At 36.7% G+C, this 21337-nt stretch overlaps 1 protein-coding gene across 1 annotated transcript in view; it reads left to right on the top strand.

Annotated features, from left to right (window-relative positions):
* Positions 1 to 21337, top strand: part of SLC4A10 (solute carrier family 4 member 10) — a 263964-nt gene that overhangs the window by 61677 nt on the left and 180950 nt on the right. Inside the window, exon 3 of the mRNA XM_077154007.1 lies at positions 11546 to 11692. Coding sequence (XP_077010122.1) covers positions 11546 to 11692 — 147 coding nt within the window. The remainder of the gene's footprint in view (positions 1 to 11545; positions 11693 to 21337) is intronic.

The following is a 21337-nucleotide window of genomic DNA, read 5'->3' on the forward strand; positions in this document are numbered from 1 at the left end:
AGCATCAGCATCTGTAGTTTCTCCGAAACTTTTCCTCTTTTAAAGGACTCCAGTAATCTAATTAAGACCCACCTTGAATGGGTGGAGTCACATCTTCATCTAACCAAAAGTCCACAGCCACAATTGGGGCACCACATCTCCATGGAGATAATCTAATCAAAAGGCCTCACCTATAGCTGAGAGTACCACATCTCTGTGGAGATAACATAATAAAAAGCTCATGCCCACAACTGGGTGTGTCACATCTCCAAGGTAAACAATCGAAGTTTCCCACTCTATACAATAAGTCTGACCCCAGAAGATTGGTTCAGGAATAAAACATGATTTTTCTGTCGTACATAATAGTTTCAAACCAGCACAGACGAGAAGAGATTAGTATCACTTATTAAAATGTATATAATACCAGATTTTTTCCAGCAATTGAGGAATGGTTGACTCTGTAGTTGTCTGCTTATCCCACCTCCAGTCATGCTAGAATTTGGAGGTATTTTTTTTAAAAACTTTTTTATTGTATAGTATAACATATATAAAAAGCAAAGAAATGAAAAAGCAATAGTTTTCAAAGCACTCTTTAACAAGTGATTATGGGACAGATCCAAGAGTTTCTCATGGGCTACCATATGCTCCTCTCATATTTTTCCTTCTAGCTGCTCCAGAATATAGGACCCTAGAGGGCTTAAATTTTTTTTATCATCACAAGTGACCTTTTTCTTTCTTTTTTTGTGAAAATAACATATATACCAAAAAGCTATAACTTGCAAAGTACAGCACCGCAATTAGTTGTAGAACATATTTCAGAGTTTGACATGGATTACAATTTCACAATTTAGGTTTTTACTTCTAGCTGCTCTAAAATACTGGAGACTAAAAAAGATATCAATTTAATGATTCAGCATTCATATTCAGTTGTTAAATCTTATCTTCTTTGTATAACTCCACCATCACCTTTGATCTTTCCATCCCTATCTTTAGGGGGGTTTAGGCTATAGTCATTCTAACTTTTTCATATTGGTAGGGTCTGTCACTAATATAGGGTAGGGAGATGGAACTATTTGGTGTTCTGGAGAGGTTGGGCTAGGCTTCAGGACTTATCTGGACCAGGGAACCATCTGGAGGTTGTAAGTTTCTGGAAGTTACTCTACTGTATGGAACCCTTGTGGAATCTTATATATTGCCCTAGGTGTACTTTAGGATTGGCTGGAATGGTCCTGGCTGGGAGTTGGCAGGTTATGATAGGTAGCAAAGTCTAACAGAAGCTTGTGTAAGAGCAATCCCCAGAGTAGCCTCTCGACTCTATTTGAACTCTCTCTACCACTCTTTCCCCCTTTTTGATCGGGATGGAATTGTTGATACCACAGTGCCATGTCTGGATTCATCCCTGGCAGTCATCTCCCATGTCACCAGGGAGACTTTCACCCCTGGATGCCTTGTCCCACATAGAGGGTAGGTCAATGATTTCACTTGCAGAGTTGGGCTTAGAGAGACTGAGGCCACATCTGAGCAACAACAGAGGTCTTCCAGAAGTAACTCTTAGGCATGCCTATACATAGTCTAAGCTTCTCTGCTACCTACATAAGCTTCACAAGAATAAGACTCATGATTGATGGCATGGCCTATTGATTTGGGTGTCCCTAAAGTTTGATGCAGTATCAGGGGATTCCCTGATGGTAAGGTTTAATAGTTCCATATTCTTTCTCCCCTCCCTCAGGGGACTTTGTCAATACTTTTTGATTATCTGCTTAATATACTGTAGGATGTTTCCAGGCATTACAATAATCTACACAGGGTTAAAGGATCTCTTTCTTATTCTGTGCTACCTGTGTTTCAGTTGTTCAAATGAATATACAGATAGGCTGAATTAGATTATGCACTACGGAAAATTTCAGTTCCAGATCAAATAAACCTTCCTTCCATTGGTTTCAAAGAGTATGTATGGTTCTAAACTATAGACACTGTCTTCCTTACCCCTATGTTCTGAATTACTTTAACCTCAACCTTTTTAGCTTTTTTTTTATCTCTAAATATCAGGTTACATATATAAAACAGTCTCTCAAAATCCAGAAATTATTATCACCACTCCAGACTTAATGTGTCTGCTCTAAAAGCACAATCTAGGCACTTGTTTTTTTATAAGCATTTTCTAAAAGTGACCATACCATTGTTGTTCTTTTGTTTCTGGCTTATTTTGTCTCACCAAATGTCCCACATGTTCATTCACATTGTTGCATGCCTCACCACTTTGTTTCTTTCTGTAGCAGCACGACATTCATTCTTAAGTATACACCATCTTTCACCAATCTTTTCCATCAGTGCATCCTTCAGCCACCTGCATTCATTGGCATCACGTAGAAGCCCAAAGTCCACAGTCCATCAACATTCTCAATTTTAGATAATTTCATTGTTGCCAATGAAAGAAAACCAATAAGCACAAGAGAAAGAAAACCAATAAACACACCTTCGCCAAACAGGAAATCTAAACCTCCACTTAACTCTTGTCCCTCCCCCCTTTATTTACCTTTGCATTTGCTGTGGTAGTGCTGATGGTTTCCTTTTGAACATAGCTTATAGCATGCAATAGCAGTTTTCCCCCATACCCTGCTTAAACATTCTTTATACAAGAATCATATCTTTGAAGTAATTCTTGTAAGAACTAATTCATATTTCTAGTGTGAATCAGTGGGACACATAGGTGTATACAACCCCTTTCAAAATTGTTCATTTTCAGTATGGTAATACAACTTATATACCCACTAGAGAATCACCTTCACTCCTATCTATTCCCTTACTTTGGAGTTCAAGCTCATTAGCTAATGGTTCACCCATCTCTAGCTTCTATTTATCTCTAAGTCCCTGATATTCTGTATTATAAGCCTCTAATTATACCTTTATGCTGGCCATAAAAGTGGAATCCTTTTATGTCTAGCTAATTTCACTCAGGATTTTGTCCTCAAGGCTCATCCATCTTGTTATGTGCTTCAAGATGTCATTTTGTCTTACTGCTTCATAATATTCCATTGTACATATATACCACATTTCATTGATCCACTCATCTGTTGATGGCATTTGGTTTGTTTCCATCTTTTGGTGATTTTGAATAATACTGCTATCAACATCGGTGTGCAAATATGTTTGTGTCATTGCTTTCAGCTCTTCTGGGTATATACCAAGTAGTGCTATTGCTGGGTCATAGGGCAATTTGATTTTTAGTTTCCTAAGGAACTGCCAACCAGTCTTCCATAGTGGCTGCACCATAATACATTCCCAACAGCAGTGCATAAGTGTCTCAATTCTCCACATCCTTTCCATTTATAGTTTCCTGTCTGTTTAATAGCAGCCATTCTTACAGATGTGAGGTGGTATCTCATTGTAGTCTTGATCTGCATTTCCCTTATAGCCAATGAAAATCAGTATCTCTTTATGTGCTTTTGAGCCACCTGTATTTGCTCTTCAGAAAATTGCCTATTCATAGCTTTAGCCCATTTTATAATTGGGTCATTTGTTCTTTTGTTGTTGAGTTGTATGATTTCTTTGTACAGATAGGAAATCAAACTTTTGTCCGATGTGTGATTTCCAAATATTTTCTTCCATTGAGTTGGCTGCCTTCACTTTTTTGACAAAATCTTTTGAGATACAGAAGCATTTGATTTTGAGGAGTTTCCATTTATCTATTTTTTCTTTTGTTGTTTGTGCTTTGGGTGTAAAGTTTAGAAAGCTACCTCCTGTTACTAGGTCTTGAAGATGTTTCCCTACATTTTCTTCTAGAAGCTTTATAGTGCTAATTCTTATATTTAGGTGTTTGATTCACTTTGAGTAAATTTTTGTGTAGGATGTAAGATAGGGGTCCTCTTTCATTCTCTTGGCTATCGATATCCAGTTCTTTCATGCTCAATTTTTGAAAAGACTATTTTGTCCCAGTTCAGAGGATTTGGGGGCTTGATCAAAAATCAGTTGACCATAGATTTGTTGATCTATTTCTGCACTCTTGATTCGATTTCATGGGTCAATGCTTCTGTCTTTGTGCCACTACCATGCTGTTTTGACCACTGTGGCTTTATAATAGGTTTTAAAGTCAGGGAGTGTTAATCGTCCCACTTTGTTCTTTTTTAGGATGCTTTTTAGCTATTCGGGGTCTCTTTTCCTTCCAGAGCTTCAAAGTAGGTTGTTGGAATTTTGATTGGTACTATGTTGAATCTGTAGATCAATTTGGGGAGAATTGACATCTTAACTATATTTAGCCTTCCTATCCAAGAGCAGGGAATGTCTTTCCACCTATTTAGATCTCCTTTTATTTCTTTTAGCAATGTTATGCAGTTTTCCATGTACAATTCCTTTACATCCCTAGTTAAGTTCATTCCTAACTATTTGATTCTTTTCATTGCTATTTTGAATGGAATTTTTTACCTGACTCCTCAGCTAGCTCATTGCTTGTGTATAGAAATGTTACTGATTTTTGCACATTAACTTTATATCTCACCACCTTGCTGAATTTATTAGCTCAAGTAACTTTGTGTAGCTTTCTCAGCTTCTTTCAAATATAGTATCATATCATCTGCAAATAATGAGAGTTTTCCTTCTTTCTTTCCAATTTCGATGGAATTTCCTTCTTCCTTTTATTTCTTTGTCCTGCCCGATTGCTAACTAGAACTTCTAGGACAGTGTTGAATAATAGTGCTAACAGTGGGCATCCTTGCCTTGTTCCTGATCTTAGGGAGAAAGCTTTCGGTCTCTGTCCATTGAGTACGATGCTGGCTATTGGTTTTTTATACATTCCCTTTATCACATTGAGGTAGTTACCTTTGATTCCTATCTTTTTGAGTGTTTTTATCAGAAAAGGATGCTGAATTTTGTCAAATGCTTTTTCAGCATCAGTCGAAATGATCATGTGGTTTTTCCTTTTCAATTTGTTAATGTGTTGTATTACATTAATTGATTTTCTTGTGTTGAAGCATTCTTGCATTCCTGGTATAAGCCCCACTTTGTCATGGTGCATAATTCTTTTAATGTCTGTTAGATTCTATTTGCTAATATTTTATTCAGAATTTTTGCATCTATGTTCATTAGAGAGATTGGCCTATAGTTTTCTTTTTTATAGTGGTTTTGGTATTAAAATGATATTGGCTTCATAAAATGAGTTAGGTAGAGTTTCCTTTTCCTCAATTTTTTGGAAAAGTTTGAGCAGGATTGGCGTTAGTTCTTTATGTAATGTTTGATAAAATTCCCCTCTGAAGCCATCTAGCCCTGGGCTTTTCTTTATTGAAGATTTTTGATGACTGATTGAATCTATTTACTTGTAATTGGTTTGTTGAGATCTTCTATTTCTTCCTGAGTCAGTGTAGCTTGTTTGTATTTCTCCAGAAATTTGTCCATTTCATCTAAGTTTTCTAGTTTGTTGGCATATAGTTGTTCATAGTGTTCTCTTATGATTTCTTTCGTTTTGTTCAGGGTCTGTGGTAATGCACCCCTTCTCATTTCTGATTTTGTTTATTTGCATTCTCTTTCTTTTTTTCTTTGTCAGTCTTGCTAGTGGCTGTGGTAGTTAGAGTCAGTTGTCAACTTGGCCAGGTGAAGGCACCTAGTTTTGTTGCTGTGGACATGAGCCAATGGTGCATGAACCTCATCTGTTCCTGATTACATCTGCAGTCAGCTAGGAGGTGTGCCTGCTGCAATGAATGACGTTTGATTTAATTGGCTGGTGCTTAAATGAGAGAGTGCTACGTAGCACAGCCCAGACATCTCAACATACCTGGTGTGTGATGGTCTAAGGCAGGGTGCCCTTTGTGTGCAAGTGTAGAGCTGTGGCAGCAGGTTGGTGTTTTGCCTTTGTGGATTGGGGGCAGATGTGACCCAGCTGTGCAGTTTGGCACTTTCTCAGAGCTGTGAAGTGTGGCTGAGGGCTATGCACATACATGGTTCTAGGGCTGCTGTGAAGTGTGGTTCCCAGAGCTGAATGACATGATTGGGGGCCCTTGCGAATGTGTGGGCCTGGGAGTGCCAAATAGATGCGCAGAGCTCAGGTGGGGTGGAGTAAGTTTGTGCAATACTATGGGCAGGGGGAGGGGGGACAGGGGTAGCCTAGGTATGGAAGTTAGTGCCCACAGCCTTTACGAGCTGGTAACAGCCTGCAGGGAACATGGAGGGGGAGGTAGTGCTCGGGAGGCATGCAGGAGAGGTGGGTTAGGCTGCACTTGGGGTGGGGGTGTGGGGCAGGTAGGTGCACTGGGGGCTGGTGGGGTGGGGGTACCTGGAGCACGGGGAATGGGAGCATGTGATGGGATTCGGATGCATGGTGTACTGGTCACGGGGCTGTGCTGGTGAGGGTAGCAGACCCGAGGAATGTGTCCTGGCTTACTTCCTGGTCCCGGGGTCCCATCCATGCACTCCCACAGTCTCTGCACCTTTGGGCCTCTCCACCAGGCTCCAGCTTTCTGCCTCTCAGTTCTTTGGCCTCTACAACCAGAGCTGCCCCATGTGGTGCAGAAGGTTCTCCGAGGTCAGCTGTACTCCCGAATCACCACTTCAGTCTTCCTCCTGTCCCTTCTCTAACTTTTCTGTGGAGCAGGCCTAATCTCGAGCCACTCTATTTGACTATCTTCCAGGAAGTCCAGATTTGGAGGTATTTTAACCTTGTCTCACAAAAATAGATATTTTCTTTTTTGTTGCTTTTTAACTGAAGAAAATGTTCATAATTTAAGTATCAATAATGTAAGCAAATTAATTTTGTAGAATTCAGTGCTGTCTTTCAAAGAAACACAATTAGCAGAAATGATATGCATGGAATATTTTTGAAATCTCACAATTTTGATTGCATGTTGTTTTTGTTTCAGGGATGTTCACAAATATCATGCAATAGGTTGGCTTAGACAATGAGAATTTATTGGATCAAGGTTTTGAGGCTAGGAGAAGCTCAAAATCAAGGCATCAGCAAGGCAGTGTTTTTTTTCCTAGAAGACTGTGATATTTTGGGACTGGTTGCTGGTGATCCTTGTCATTGACGTTTTCTGAGTTTCCTTGATTTCCAGCTTCTTGCTCTTTCTGTGGCTTTCTCCTTCCCTGTTTGAATGTCATCCTGATTATAAAGGACTCCAGTAGTCCAGTAAAGCCCAACCTGATTCAGTTTGCCACATCTCAACTAAAAGTAACATCTTCAAAAGCTCCTATTTACAATGAGTTCACAACTACAGAAATGATTCAGAATTAGAACACACATGTCTTCTAAACTTAGTATTACTATAATGATTTTGGTTTAGACCTTCTTTGTAGGGGTTTTGTACTCTTTGGCATTTGAAAACCTAAGATTTTTTAAAAGCCTAATTTATAGTATTTTCTTAAGAGATTTTTAAAAAATACAGTACTCTCTTACAGGTGATCTAAATTTAGGGAAAACTAGGCTGCTTACTGACCCAAATATCATGCTTCTTCACAAATCACTTTTCTGTACTACTACTCATTGCAAGACTTTTTAACCAGCCCTGCCAGATTCTGCCTCAGGAAATTCCTTCAACCTGCTCTTCCTTACATCTATGTGTAATGTCTTCAAGATACCAGTGTAGCTGTGTGTCTTGGTTTCCCTTTCTTACTTGATCATGTTGGGATATTGTTTTTGCTTTGACTGGGCAACTTCTTAAGATGTACTTGTGGCAATTTCTATCAGATCCACATTCCACAAACAAAGGCAATAAATGTCCTTTCCCTATACCCAGCCAGGCCCTCTGGACATTGCCAACGAGGTCAGTGGTGCCCCTTATGTTTTTCTATCTGGGGATGACCATCTTAATCAGTGGTTGTTCAAAACTGTTGCAATCATTAAGGTTTAGCTCAAGTACCACCTCTCTGAAAAGATTTTATTTGCAACCGTAGATATCATCCACTGTCTACACTTCCTCAATTCTAATTCATTTCCTCATCCACTGAATATGCTCTCAAGAATGTTGCAAATATACATTTAATTTCTAGCTGTGATGGCTAATTTTTGGTCTTAATCTTGTTTGATTCTATAGCATGTAGATTAACAGCTCCTTTCTTGAAATTTTTCCTCCTTTGCTTTCTCTTTCTATTTTTTAATTGTGAAACGAGGCATTCATACAGAAGGAGATGCAGAAAGTTAATGTAAAGTGTAATAATTTTTAAACACCTATTTTGTAAAAAAACACAACATTGCCACTATCATGTGCCCCTCCCCCATCATAACTCTTACTCTTGCTTATAACAGAAGCAACAACTATTCTGACTTTTGTATTTATCTTTTCCTGTTTATAGATCCCCAAATAATATGTTTTTGTTTTGGTTTAAAATTTTAGATTTAGGGTGGTGCGATGGTGGCTCAGTGGCAGAATTCTCGCCTGTCATGCCGGAGACGCTGGGTTCGATTCCTGGTGCCTGCCCATGCCGAAAAAAAAAATTAGATTTAAAAAATTTTAATATAGAGAATTTTACTGGTATGCTTTTGATTTTGTATTTTTGCTCTACAGTGTATTTGTGAGATTCATCTAAGTTGCTGCTGTATATATTCAATTGTAGGATACCCCACAATCCATTTAGAAATTTGGTTATTGAATTTTTGTTTTATTTCCAGTGTGTGGTCTTTATAAACAGTGCTGCAATAGACAGTTTTATACATGTCCTTATATATGTATGTATCTGTATACATGTCTCTAGGGTCCAAATATATTAATGGGTTATAGAGTATAGGCATATCAGCTGGTTCTCCAGAGAAGCAGATCCAATAGGATATATGTGCATGTATGTATGTATTTATCATTCTATATATACATACACATATTAACAGATTTATTTTAAGGAATTACTGCAGAATTGTGAGCGATGGCGAGTTTGAAATATGTAGGACTAGCAGCAGGAAATTCTCACAAGAGTTGATTTTGCAGTTTTGAGTCTAAAATCCATAGAGAGATTGGAAGGGTGGAGACAAAAGAGTTGATATGATAGTCTTGAGGCAGATTTTCTTCTTCTTTGAGAATCTGTTTTTTGTTCTTAATGCCTTAAACTGTTTGGATGAGACCTACCCACATTATGGAGGGTAATCTCATTTACTTAAAGTCAACTGCTTATAGATCCTAATCAAATCTACAACATATCTTTACAGTGATGTCTAGGCTGGTGTTTGACAAACGACTGGCCATAGCCTAGCCAAGCTGACACACAAAATTAAACATAACAGTGGGCATCTTCAATTTTAATAGAAATGCCAAATTGTTTCACAGTAGTTCCACCAATAGTATACTATTACCAGTACTATATAAGACAGTGGTTCACAGCACACTAAACAGAATTGTCAGCCATTCTAGTTGTATGTATGTCTCTGTCTTTAGTTCTCTTTTTTGCTCCATACGTTATCCCTGGTTGAAAGCCATCTCATCCTTTAACTTAATACAGTAGTGTGTCTTGTCCACAATGTAGTGATGGTCCATATAATTTGAAAATTTTAAGATAGTAATGCTTGCAAGATATTTTAAGAGTTCTATTTTATGGAATGTCTTGATATCTGGTAAGGTAAGCCTTTCTTTCTTGCTCTTTCTCAACATTTTATTGGTCATTATACCTTTAATTTTTCTTCTTGCACATTGGATTGCTCAATTTCCATAAAAAACATTGTTAGAATTTTGAGGTTGTCTTTAACATATCAATTAATGTATGTCTGTTTCACTTCTTACCCTTATTGATCCTAATTTATTCATCCAGGTGACATTGATAGCAGTGCATCACACTTGTGAATACTGTTTTTACACAACTCAGGGAGGGCTGAAAATTGCTGATTTGTAGCAATAACATCATGTCTTATTTATATTAGTATCTCTTATACCTGCAAAATACCACTCAAAAAGTTGTTCTTTATTTCTGTAAACATTTGTTAGGCACCTGCTATTGGGCAGATAATGTGTCATATTCCACCAATATAAAATTGCTAATTCATGGCTCTTCTCTAAAGAAGATCCATAAAAGGAAATCTACTTCTAAGTAAATATTTGCTATCAAGACTTATTGTTCTTTGATATGTATTTATTAGGGTAATAGAGAATTCTAAAGGAAAAAGTGCTCAGCTATATTTAGAGTTGGGGGTATGGAAAAATTTCATAAATGACATAATCCTTGAACTTAGTCTTGAGAGATGAGTAATTATTCATCAGATAGTCAGTAGAATCAAAGAGATTTCATACAGCTGGAACAATAAAAGCAGCATTAAGCAAAAGCAGAGACACTTGAAGACATCTGGCTATTCAGGGATGAGGGAGCAGGATATAACTGTCTTGCAGTGTGTGAGTGTGTAAAGCTGAGTGTGTTTACAAGCCCAGCTGGAGAGATAGGCAGAGGTCTATTATTGTTTGGCTTTATAGAGTTCTAAGCACCTTATCCTGTAGGAAATACAGAACAAGTAAAGAGTTTAAAACAGGGGCTTCACATTTTTTAGAAAGACATCAGATTTAGTATGTCCCTAATACCAAGATGCCTCTAATACACTTTCTACTGTGTTAGAAAGAACAGTAACAAGAATGTTAAAATAGCCCTGATAAGAGATGAACAATGATAGGTCTGAACTAAATATCAATAGGGATATTGAAGAGGGAATGGATTCAATAGAAGTCAAAAAGTTAAAAAGGGAGGACCTGGTGATAAATTGCATGGACATTGGGGTGACTGGATATATAGCGGTGCATTTACTGAGGTAGATGATAATTACGTGATATTTAGGGTGCAAGAAAAAGGATGAGTTCCATGGGCATGTTGAGTTTGACATGCCTGTTGAAAGGCTTTCTAGTTGAATATATCTAACAATAGATGGATAAATAGGTCTGGAATCCAAGAGAAAAGTCTGGCATCAAGATGTAGGTCTCAGAGTCTGCAGCACATAAAAATATGCTGAAATCATAAGAGTTAGAAGAGGGATCAAGGACAAAATTCTGGGTATCTCAATCTTGAAGGAATAAATAGAAGAACTGCCAAAAGACATGAATATGAAGTGAGTAAAGGAGGAGGATGAACAAGGAAAAATAATATCATAGAGAAGAGGGTGATCAGTGGTATCAAGTGTCACAGAGGAAACAGCAGAACTGAAAAATTACTCAGGATTTTGCATTGCTAGAGACTTTGGAAAAAAAATTTTTTTTTTAAAGACATTGATTACTTCACACATCAACCATGTAGGAAAGGAGACTGTTGTGGTAACATAGTTGAGGACACTGAGAGAGTGGAACAGATTGTTTTTTTTTTGAATAAAAGCAAAATTACAAACTATGGAGAATAGAAAGAATATAAATATAAGACAGTTAATGAATTAGTAATGATTTCAAAATATATAAGCAAATAATTAGTATGTTATATGTTTGTTATAGACCTGTGATATACGTAACTGGGATAGTGCTAAAATACAGCACCAAATCCCAAGCTTTATACATCATAAACACTCGAAAACTGTTGCCTGTATTGCACTGAATTTTAAGGTTCCTTTAATATGTTAGTCAACATCTTCTGTGTTGGGATTCTGTGTTGAGATAATTTAGAGTTTAATTTCTGTATTTACTTCCTAATAAAGGTCATCGAACATTGTTTATTGGAGTTCATGTGCCTCTGGGAGGAAGAAAAAGCCATCGGCGTCACAGGCATCGTGGCCATAAACACAGAAAACGAGACAGAGAGAGAGATTCAGGATTAGAAGATGGAAGGGAGTCACCTTCCTTTGGTAAGAATCCTCCTCCTTTTTTTAAAATTAAATTTATGGTTATATTAATATTATGCTTGCTTGTGTACTTCCATAATTAACAGTAATGCCCTTGTTCATAGAATTGTTTATATAGTTATGAGAGATGCTAGGCATATTAAGGAGAAGTTGGAAGAGAAAAACTTGATTTTTAATTCTCTCATGTTTCTGGTTGTGGAGGTGAAAATGTGATTAGATTTGTGATAGAGGAAACAAATTTAAGTTGTGATAACCCTTGATAATTTATACAAATAATAGTAATTGGTGTAAATGCTTTGCAAATCTCGGGGAAAATTCATTTACATTTCCCCTTATACAATTGCTGTTGTTGCCCAAATTTCACTCTTGGGACTCAAAAGTTGTAAGTATTATTTTGACTCTTATTCCTTTTAAGGTATAGAAAGAATATCCAAATATGTTTATGATGTTAAGAATTCCTGAGTGCCTGAGAGCCTGGGTGCATGACATAAAAACCTGATTCTCAGTTCCCTGACTTCTCCATCTTCCATGACCTTCTCCTTTACTGCACTTAGGTCACTTACTCATCTATAATTACTCCACTTCTGAGGTCACCAATTTCAAGCACTCTGCTTTCTGACTACAGCTTCTCTCTCCTTCTTGATTGCTCCTGGAACTACTCCAACTATGATTATTTTCCTACTGTATCAGTGTCTTCAGCTCATTGACTCTCTACTTTCTTTCTATCCATACGTTATATTCCTTCTTCATTTCCTTATCCTATTCTGATTTCATAGTTTATAATTTTAGTAATACTTTTGCTAACATTCTAAATATCATTGGGCTCTTTTTTATTTTATTCATACCGCACCACCTCTTTTAAAATAATATTTATATTGAGGTTCTATGTCCCTTCTCCCACTTGCCTCTCCAAGTAGGTATACTCTGCTGCAAATACTCATTCAACAGGGTGACAACACTGACATCTCATTTGAGCTTCTTAGAAATGCAGAATCTTAGCTCCCACTCTAGACCACCTGAATCAGGATTATTTTAACAATATCCTTAGGTAATTTATATGCATGCAATATGTTTGACAAGCAATGTTCTAGAATATTGGTTATCAAATCGTGTTACCTATTAGAATCACCTGGGGTATCTTTTTAAAAATTGATGCTGGGCTCCACCTTCAAATACTTTTACATAGTCTTGAATGTTTGTTTCTCTAGGCACTCTCAGTTTTAAAAAGTACCCCAGGATATTTAATATGTAGCTAGGATCAAGAACCACTGATCCTAGGAAGCTTCAGGTGAAACTTGCAAATGAGCCAGGTGGCCCAGATTCCCCATCTGATGTATCACTTACTATTTTTGAATGGCCACCTACCTCTACCATCCTTCAACCATTTAGATTTAAGATTTATTTTATCAGGGCCAAATGTTCGGCACCCTGGTGGTCTCTAAGCAGTAGATCTTCCTAGATTTCACAGTTTTCAGTTTCTTTAGGACTAATCATTGGCCTTTACCCATATTCCACAGTCAGCTCAAGTACCAAGTCATAAACTGAGATAGCAACAAGGTCATAAGCACAATGCCACTTGATTTGGGCCTTGATGTTTTGCATAGTGAGGATTTCTATGCTGAAGTCTTCAAAGAAAATTTCTAGCCATCTAAGAACTATGTATTTTACTTGGAAGGGTTTCAGAAGAAATATTTTGAAGACATTTCTACAAGTACCTTAAAATTCTTCAGAATTCAATTGCCTAGAGGTATAGGATAGAGGAGAAGGTGAGAGAACATGGAGTTGCTCTGCTGGGAACTTGAAGTTTTTATGTTGTAGATTGTTATGGGTCTGTGAAGGCATGAAATAATTTGGGCCCAGCTTTCTGGAGCAAGCATTAGTTCAATGAAAAAGATTTTGGGGAAAAATGTTTGAATTTTGGCACTCTCAAAAAGGTTTGTCACTCTAATGAACAGCAATATTATCTGAATCTCACTTTGTTATATGATCCAATTATATAAGTCAGTGTTGCTAGGAACCTGGTGTATTAATGCTACATTGAGCTAAAAGCATATGGTCCTTTATTATAGCCAAAGATATTTATGACAGACCTGCAATGGCTGGTTCCAATCCATTAGATCAGATGGATAGAATGTGATTCCTAGATGAGTCCAAAGAGAGACATAGCTTTTTGACTGTGGTAGTGTTGGTGATGTTTTGGTTATATGAAAAACTTTTTAAAATGCAATTTTATTGAGCTATGTTCACACACTGTATAATCCATCCATGATACACAATCAGTGTTTCACAGTATCATCATATAGTTGTGCATTCATCACTGCAACCAATTTTAGAACATTTTCATTACTCCAAAAAAAAAAGAAATAAAAAGAAAACAGAAAACCCCAAACATCCCATACGCTTATGCCCCCCTAATATTATTATTTTTGTCTTTAATTTATTACTCATCCCTACACTGGATAAAGGGTGCATCAGTCACAAGATTTTTACAACCACATGGTCACACAATATAAGCTATATAGTTGTACAATTATCATCAAAGATCAAGGCTGATGGATTACACTTCAACAATTTCAGGTATTTCCTTCTACCTATTCTCATTTACTAGAAACTAAAAAGAAATATCTATGTAATGAGTCAGTAGTCATAATCCTTTGCTAAATCCTAATTTCTCAGTTACACTCCTCCCTCTCATTTGACCATTCTCTTAATTTTCAGAGAAAACTGAGCAATGAACATTTTAATTTCTTCATGCTGGAAAGACTTTATGGGATAGAGGAATGAAACTGGTTGATGTTCTTGGAAAGACTGCTACCTCTGGGTCTCAGGACTTATCTGGCATAGGAACAATCTAGAGGATTTAAGTTTCTGAAAAAATAAATTTACTAAGAAAATCTTTTATGGAGTCTTAGCTAGAGCCCAGGGTAGTCTTTAGGGTTTTCAGGAATAATATTGGTTGGGGCTTGGCATACTATAGAAATTTGCAATATCTGGCTGAAGCTTACATAAGAATAACCTCCAGAATGAGCTCTCGACTCTGTTTGAAATCTCTTAGCCACTGAAACTTTATCTTGTTTCATGCCTCTTCCGCCTTTTGGTCAAGAAGGCATTCTCGATCCCATGATGCCAGAGTTAGGCTCATCCCTGAAAGTCATGTCCCACATTGCTAGGGCAACTTACATACCTGGGAGTCATGTCCCATGTAGTGGGGATGGTAGTAAGTTTACTTGCAGAGGTTGCTTAGAGAGCGAGGCCACATCTGAACAACAAAAGAGGTTCTCTAGGGGTGATTCTTAGGCATAATTATAAGTAGGCTTAGCTTCACCTTTATAGAAATAAGTTTTACAAGGGCAAATCTCAAGATCAAGGGCTTGGCTTTTATTAAATTTGGAGTCCCTAATGCTTGAGAGAATATCATGAATTCCCCAGGTAGGGAAGTTTAATAGTTCCACATTTTCCCAGTCCCTCAAGAGGACTTTACAAATACTTTTTTATTTTCTGCCCCAAATACTCCGGAATGTATTAGAATATTACATTAAAGTTAACCTGAACAGAATAACAAAATCTCATTCCTTATTCTAGGTCCCATGTAATTATGCTGTTTAAATAAACTGACTAGACAAGTTAAAATAGATAGTGTGCTACAGAAAATTTAAATTTTGGACAAAATAAATATGTCTTTCTTTGGTCTCAGAAGCTTTTTTTTTTTACTTTTCTGTTGTATATTATAATATATATACAAACCAAAGAAATAAAAAAGCAATACTTTTAAAAGCACACTCTTCAACAAGTAGTTATAGAACAGATCCCAGAGTTTGTCATGGGCTACCCAGAGTTTGTCATGGGCATATGATCTGCTCAGATTTTTCCTTGTGGCTGCTCTAGAATATAGGAGATTAGAAGGCTTAAATATTTTTTTTTATCACAACAATTGACTTTTTTCTTTCTTTTTTGTGAAAAATAGCATGTATACGAAAAAGCAATAAATTCCAAAGTGCAGCACTACAATGAGTTGTAGAACTTATTTCAGAGTTTGACATGGGTTACAATTCCACAATTTCAGGTTTTTATTTCTAGGCAATCTAGGATACTGGAGACTAAAAGAGATATCAATTTAATGATTCAGCATTCATATTCATTTGTTAAATCCTGTCTTCTCTGTATAACTCCACTGTCACCTTTGATTTTTCTATCCCTCTCTTTAGGGGTATCTGAGCTATGGCCATTCTAACTTTTTTCATGTTGGAAGGGTCTGTCACTAATATGGGGTAGGGAGATGGAACTATCTGATGTTCTGGAGAGGCTGGGCCCTCTAGGTTTCAGGACCTGTCTGGTTCAGAGACCCATATGGAAGTTGTAGGTTTCTGGACAGTTACACTAACACATGGAACCCTTGTGGAATCTTATATATTGCCCTTGGTGTTCTTTAGGATTGGCTGGAATGGTCCTGGCTGGGGTTTGGCAGGTATGATAGGTAGCAATGTCTGACTGAAACTTGTGTAAAAGGCAACCTCAAGAGTAGCCTCTCAACTCTATTTGAACTCTCTTTGCCACTGATACTTCATTGGTTATACTTCTTTCCCCCCTTTTGGTCAGAATGGAATTGTTGATCCCACAATGTCAGGGCTGGATTCATCCCTGGGAGTCATCTCACATGTTGCCAGGGAGACTTTCATCCCTGAATGTCATGTCCCATGTACAGGAGAAGGCAATGATTTCACTTGCAGAGTTGGGCTTAGAGAGACTGAGGCTACATCTGAGCAACAAAACAGGTCTTCCAGAAGTAACTCTTAGGCATACCTATAGGTAGTCTAAGCTTCTCTACTACCTACATAAGCTTCACAAGAATAAGCTTCAAGATCAAGGGCATGGCCTATTGATTTGGGTGTCCCTAAAGTTTGACACAATTTCAGGGTATTTCCTGATGGAAAAGTTTAATTGTTCCATGTTTTTTCTCCTATCCCTCAAGGAACTTGGCCAATACTTTTTGATTATATGCTTAATATACTCTAGGATGTATGCAGGCATTACATTAGGCTATATAGGATTAAAAGCCCTCATTCTTATTCTGTGCTCCCTGCATTTCAATTGTTCAAATGAGCTATACAAATAAGTAGAGTTAGATTATGTGCTACAGAAAATTTCAGTTCTAGACAAATAAACCTTTCTTTCTTTGGTCTCAAAGAGTATGTGTGGTTCTAAGATATAGACATTAGTCTTCCTTATCTCTATGTTCTGAATTACTTTAGCCCCAACCTGATCAGCCTAGTTCTTATCTCTAAATATCAGGTTATATATATATATATATATAACAGCCTCTCAAAATCCAGAAATAATAATTACCACTCTGGACTAAATGTGTCTGCTATAAAAGCTTAAACTCTAGGCTTCTATTTTCTTGTAAGCATTTTGTAACGGAGGCCATACCATTGATGTTCTTTTCTTTCTAACTTATTTTGCCTCACCAAATGTTCCACATGTTCATTCATATCGTTGCTTGCCTCATGACTTCATTCCTTTTTTGTAGCAGCACAACATTCATTCATAAGTATACACCATGGCTCTCTACTTCTCAGTAAATGTATCCTTAGGCCACCTGCATTCATCAGGGATCAAGTGCCCAAAGTCCACAGTCCATCAACACTCTCAATTTTAGATAATTTCATTGTTCCCAAGAGAAAGAAAGCCAATAAATACACCCTTGCCAAATAGGAAATCTAAATTTCCTCTTAACTCTTGTCCTTCCCTTTATTGTTTACCTCTTCTGTTACTGAGGTAGTGCTGATGTTTTCCTTTTAAACACAGTCAATAGCATGCAATAGCAGTTTTCCCCTTATACCTTGGATTAAACACTCTTTGTACATGACTCATACCTTTGAAGTACCTCTTGCGAGAACTAATTTATATTTCTAGTGTTAATCAGTGGGACACATAAGTCTATACAATCCTTTTCAATCTTGTTCATCTTCAATATAGGAATATTACAGAAAATTGAAATTTTGGTCAAAATAAACATCTCTTTAGTCTCAGGCAGAAATTGAAGTTTTAAAATACAGACCATATAGTCTTTCTGATTTACCTTAGTCCTAACCAGGTACATTTCATTCATGCCTCTAATTGAAGTCTAATCTCCTTTTCAGCTTCTTTAGCAGTTGCTATATGAAGTAATGCTGACTTTCAGAGTTGCAGAACACTAGCTCTGAGACTCAGATGTCACACAGATACCCAACGTTCCAGGAAACTGCCAGGGTAAACACAAAGAGCACAGCATCTCAGAATTTAGATATAATAGTTAAAACTCAGGAATAGACGTGGCTGTTATAAAAGCCTACAATGTAGGAACCTTTATATGAGCCTTGTTGAACATTCTGTACTCTTTAATCACTGATTGCCCAATCTCTTTCTATCCCCTGATGACCTATGCTCTTGAATTCAATTCTCAGAGTTTGCTCATTATAGTTAGTTTATATGAGTGAGACCATATAATATTTGTCCTTTTGTTTCTGGCTTATTTCACTCAACAGAATGTCTGCAAGTTTAATTCAACTACTTGCATGTTTCATGACATCATTTTTTCCTGCAGCTGCTCAATATCCATCAAATGTATACACCATAGTTTCACCTTTCCATTTATCAGTCGATGTACCCTTAGGCCACCTCCATCCATTGCAAATCATGAATAATGACACCATAAACACCAGTATGCAAATGTCTAATTGAGTCCTTGCTTTCAGTTCTTCCAATATGTACCTAATAACGGGGTTGCAGGATCATGTGGCAACTCTATACTTAGCCTCCTGTGGAACCATCAAAAGGACCTCCAGTGGGACTGCACCATTCCACTTCCCTACCAACAGTGAATAGGTGTATCTCTTTCCCCACATATTCTCCAGCACTTGTATCTTTCTGTTCATTTTCAACAGTTTTATTCATATACCATACAATCCATCCTAATTGTACAATCAGTGTCTCCTTGTATAATCACATAGTAATGCATTCACCACCACAATCTATATGAGAACATTTCCATTTCTTCTAAGAAGAAAGAAGAGGAAAATGATTAAAAAAAAAAAAAAGGAGAAAAAAACAGCAAGAAGAATCCCATACCCCTCCGTTATATCCCCCTCTTAATGACATTTAGCTTTGGTATATTGCCTGTTACAATAACGAAAGAATATTGCAATGCTATTGTTAACTATAGACCCTAGTTTGCATTAATCCTGTTTTTTTCCATATACCATCCCATTTTAACATCTTGCAATGGTGACATTCATTTGTTCTCCCTTATGTAAAAACTTTCTTATATTTGTGCATTTAATCACCATCACTGTCCACTCCAGGTTTTGCTATACAAAAAACTTTTGGTGCCCACAAATAAGCTCAATATACTTTTCCTACTGCACTTAGTAAAAAACAATACTTTGTAAAAATGTGATAATGCTTAGTTAATTCTCCTTCCTGTTGCAATAAATTCCCCTATAACATAAAACTGCTAAAGCTATGCATTTAGTATTATTTTTGTATTACATTTTGTAGTATATTTTTCTTTTATTATAGAGGCTGTGCGTTTACAGAACAATCATGCATAAAATACAGGATTCCCATATACAAGCCACCACCAATGCCTTGTATTGGTTTGGGACATTTGTTACAATTGATGTTAGCACATTTTAGTGATTATACTATTAAGTAAAGTGCATGATTTAAATTAGGATTCACTGTTTCTGTAGTGTAGTTCCATGGATTCTTAAAATTTTTAAATTCTGTTACAATATATAAAACCTTATATTTACCCTCTTAATCACATTCAGATATATATTTCAGTGCTATTAATTGTGGTCACAGTGCTGTGCTACTGCCACCATATCCATCACCAAAACATTTCCATCATTCCAGATAACAACATGTTAAACCTTACCTTTCCATTCTTTATCCCTACCCTGTCCCCTAGTGATTTTATATTCTGGATTCTGGTTCTGTAAGTTTACAAATTCTAATTGTTTCAAAACCATGAGGCCGTGTAATATTTGTCCTTTTCTGTCTGGATTATTTCACGCAACATATGTCATTGAGTACTTAATGGTATAATATTAGTGAAGAAATTTTCAATAAAATATGTATTTATTTTAAAAATTGGGAACCTGCATTGTAAATAATTTTGTTTCTTCTGTGTGGAATGAATTGTTAGTGATGGTACAACACAGTCTCATGGTACAACAGAAACTTTCGCCAAATGATCCCTATATTGTACAGAACCAAGAGTCTACAAAGGGCAAATAATCCCTTTGTGCTATGTCATTTACTAGCACAAAGAGTTCAAAAGAGCAGGGGAAGTGGTCCCATCACCACCAATCTTCCCTATTTTATATCACTTTTATCCACTAATGGCCAAAAACTGTGCTGGATTGGGATGCATAGAGGGCAGCTCCCTGTCACACTTCAGAGAGACTGATCTAGAATGTGAAGTCTTATGTATGTGGGCGTGTAATGGAAGGGGCCCAGCCACTGATAGTTCCTTTCCGAGTAGCAAGCATCTGGGGCTGCCCATTCCCAATTTGTGGGCTTAAGGTCTGGCTGGGCCAGATATAATGTCTCCAGTGGGTTGTGGAGAGGCACATAATAGAAAAGAAGGTGGGGGCAGTGGAAGGTGAGGATGACTGCTTAGCATGTGTTTGTGACTTCCCCAGAGAAAGAGGTAGGTGTAGATGAGGTCTGGGCTATGGCTTTTTAACAGATGTCTGTGATTCCCTGACATCCTGACTCTTTATTCTTTTCAACACTACTGGATCCAACTCTCAGCATTTTAATAGCCCAAATCTCTTCAATCTTTAGAATAAAGAAGTCTTTCCTCAAACACATGCCTATCTCCCACCTACTGATGCAATTCTCTGGTTACTAAAGAATTTAAATTTTTTTATAAACCTAAATTAATGGACTAAAAATAATAGGTTTGGGTTAGATCAATTATTTTGTGCTTAAATGCTAAGGATGGTAAGTTTGAGGTTGCACTTTTCATTTTGATCCATATTGCTCAATTATTCTCCAAAGAATTATTTCAATTTACTCAAACCAATTACACATTTCCCTATACCCTTCACTAAAGTAGGTTGTCTCCATTATTTTAATCTTTGCCAAACTGACATGAAATAAGTTATCTTCTTATTTCAATTTGAATTTTTTATTGCCCATGAATTTGACCCTTTTTTCATATCTTTACTGGCTCTTTGTATTTCTTTTTTACTGTTTGGATCATTTGGCCTGCTTTGTTGTGGTTGTGATGTAATTTTTTTTTCTTACTAATTTGTAAGAATGATTTATTCCCTATGGATATTAAACTTTGTCATTTATGTGGAAGATGTTTTTTGTTTTTTTGTCTTCTAATAATGTTTATGGTGTTTATTCTCATTCATACAGCATTAGTTTTTAGGATTCAAATATTATCAATCATTTAATGGTTTCTGCCATTGGTGCCATGCTTATATAGTACTTTCCAGAAAAGCATAATATATCATCTAACTTTATTCTAACAGCTATATATTTTTACATTTGAATATTTAATACAATCTGAAATTCATTTTAGGATTATGTTATGGGTAAGAATTTAGCTTTATTTTTGTTCCCAAATGGTTACATTTGTTTTCTTGAGTT

Source organism: Tamandua tetradactyla, chromosome 3 (genome assembly GCF_023851605.1).
Source record: "Tamandua tetradactyla isolate mTamTet1 chromosome 3, mTamTet1.pri, whole genome shotgun sequence".
NCBI classification, from domain to species: domain Eukaryota; kingdom Metazoa; phylum Chordata; class Mammalia; order Pilosa; family Myrmecophagidae; genus Tamandua; species Tamandua tetradactyla.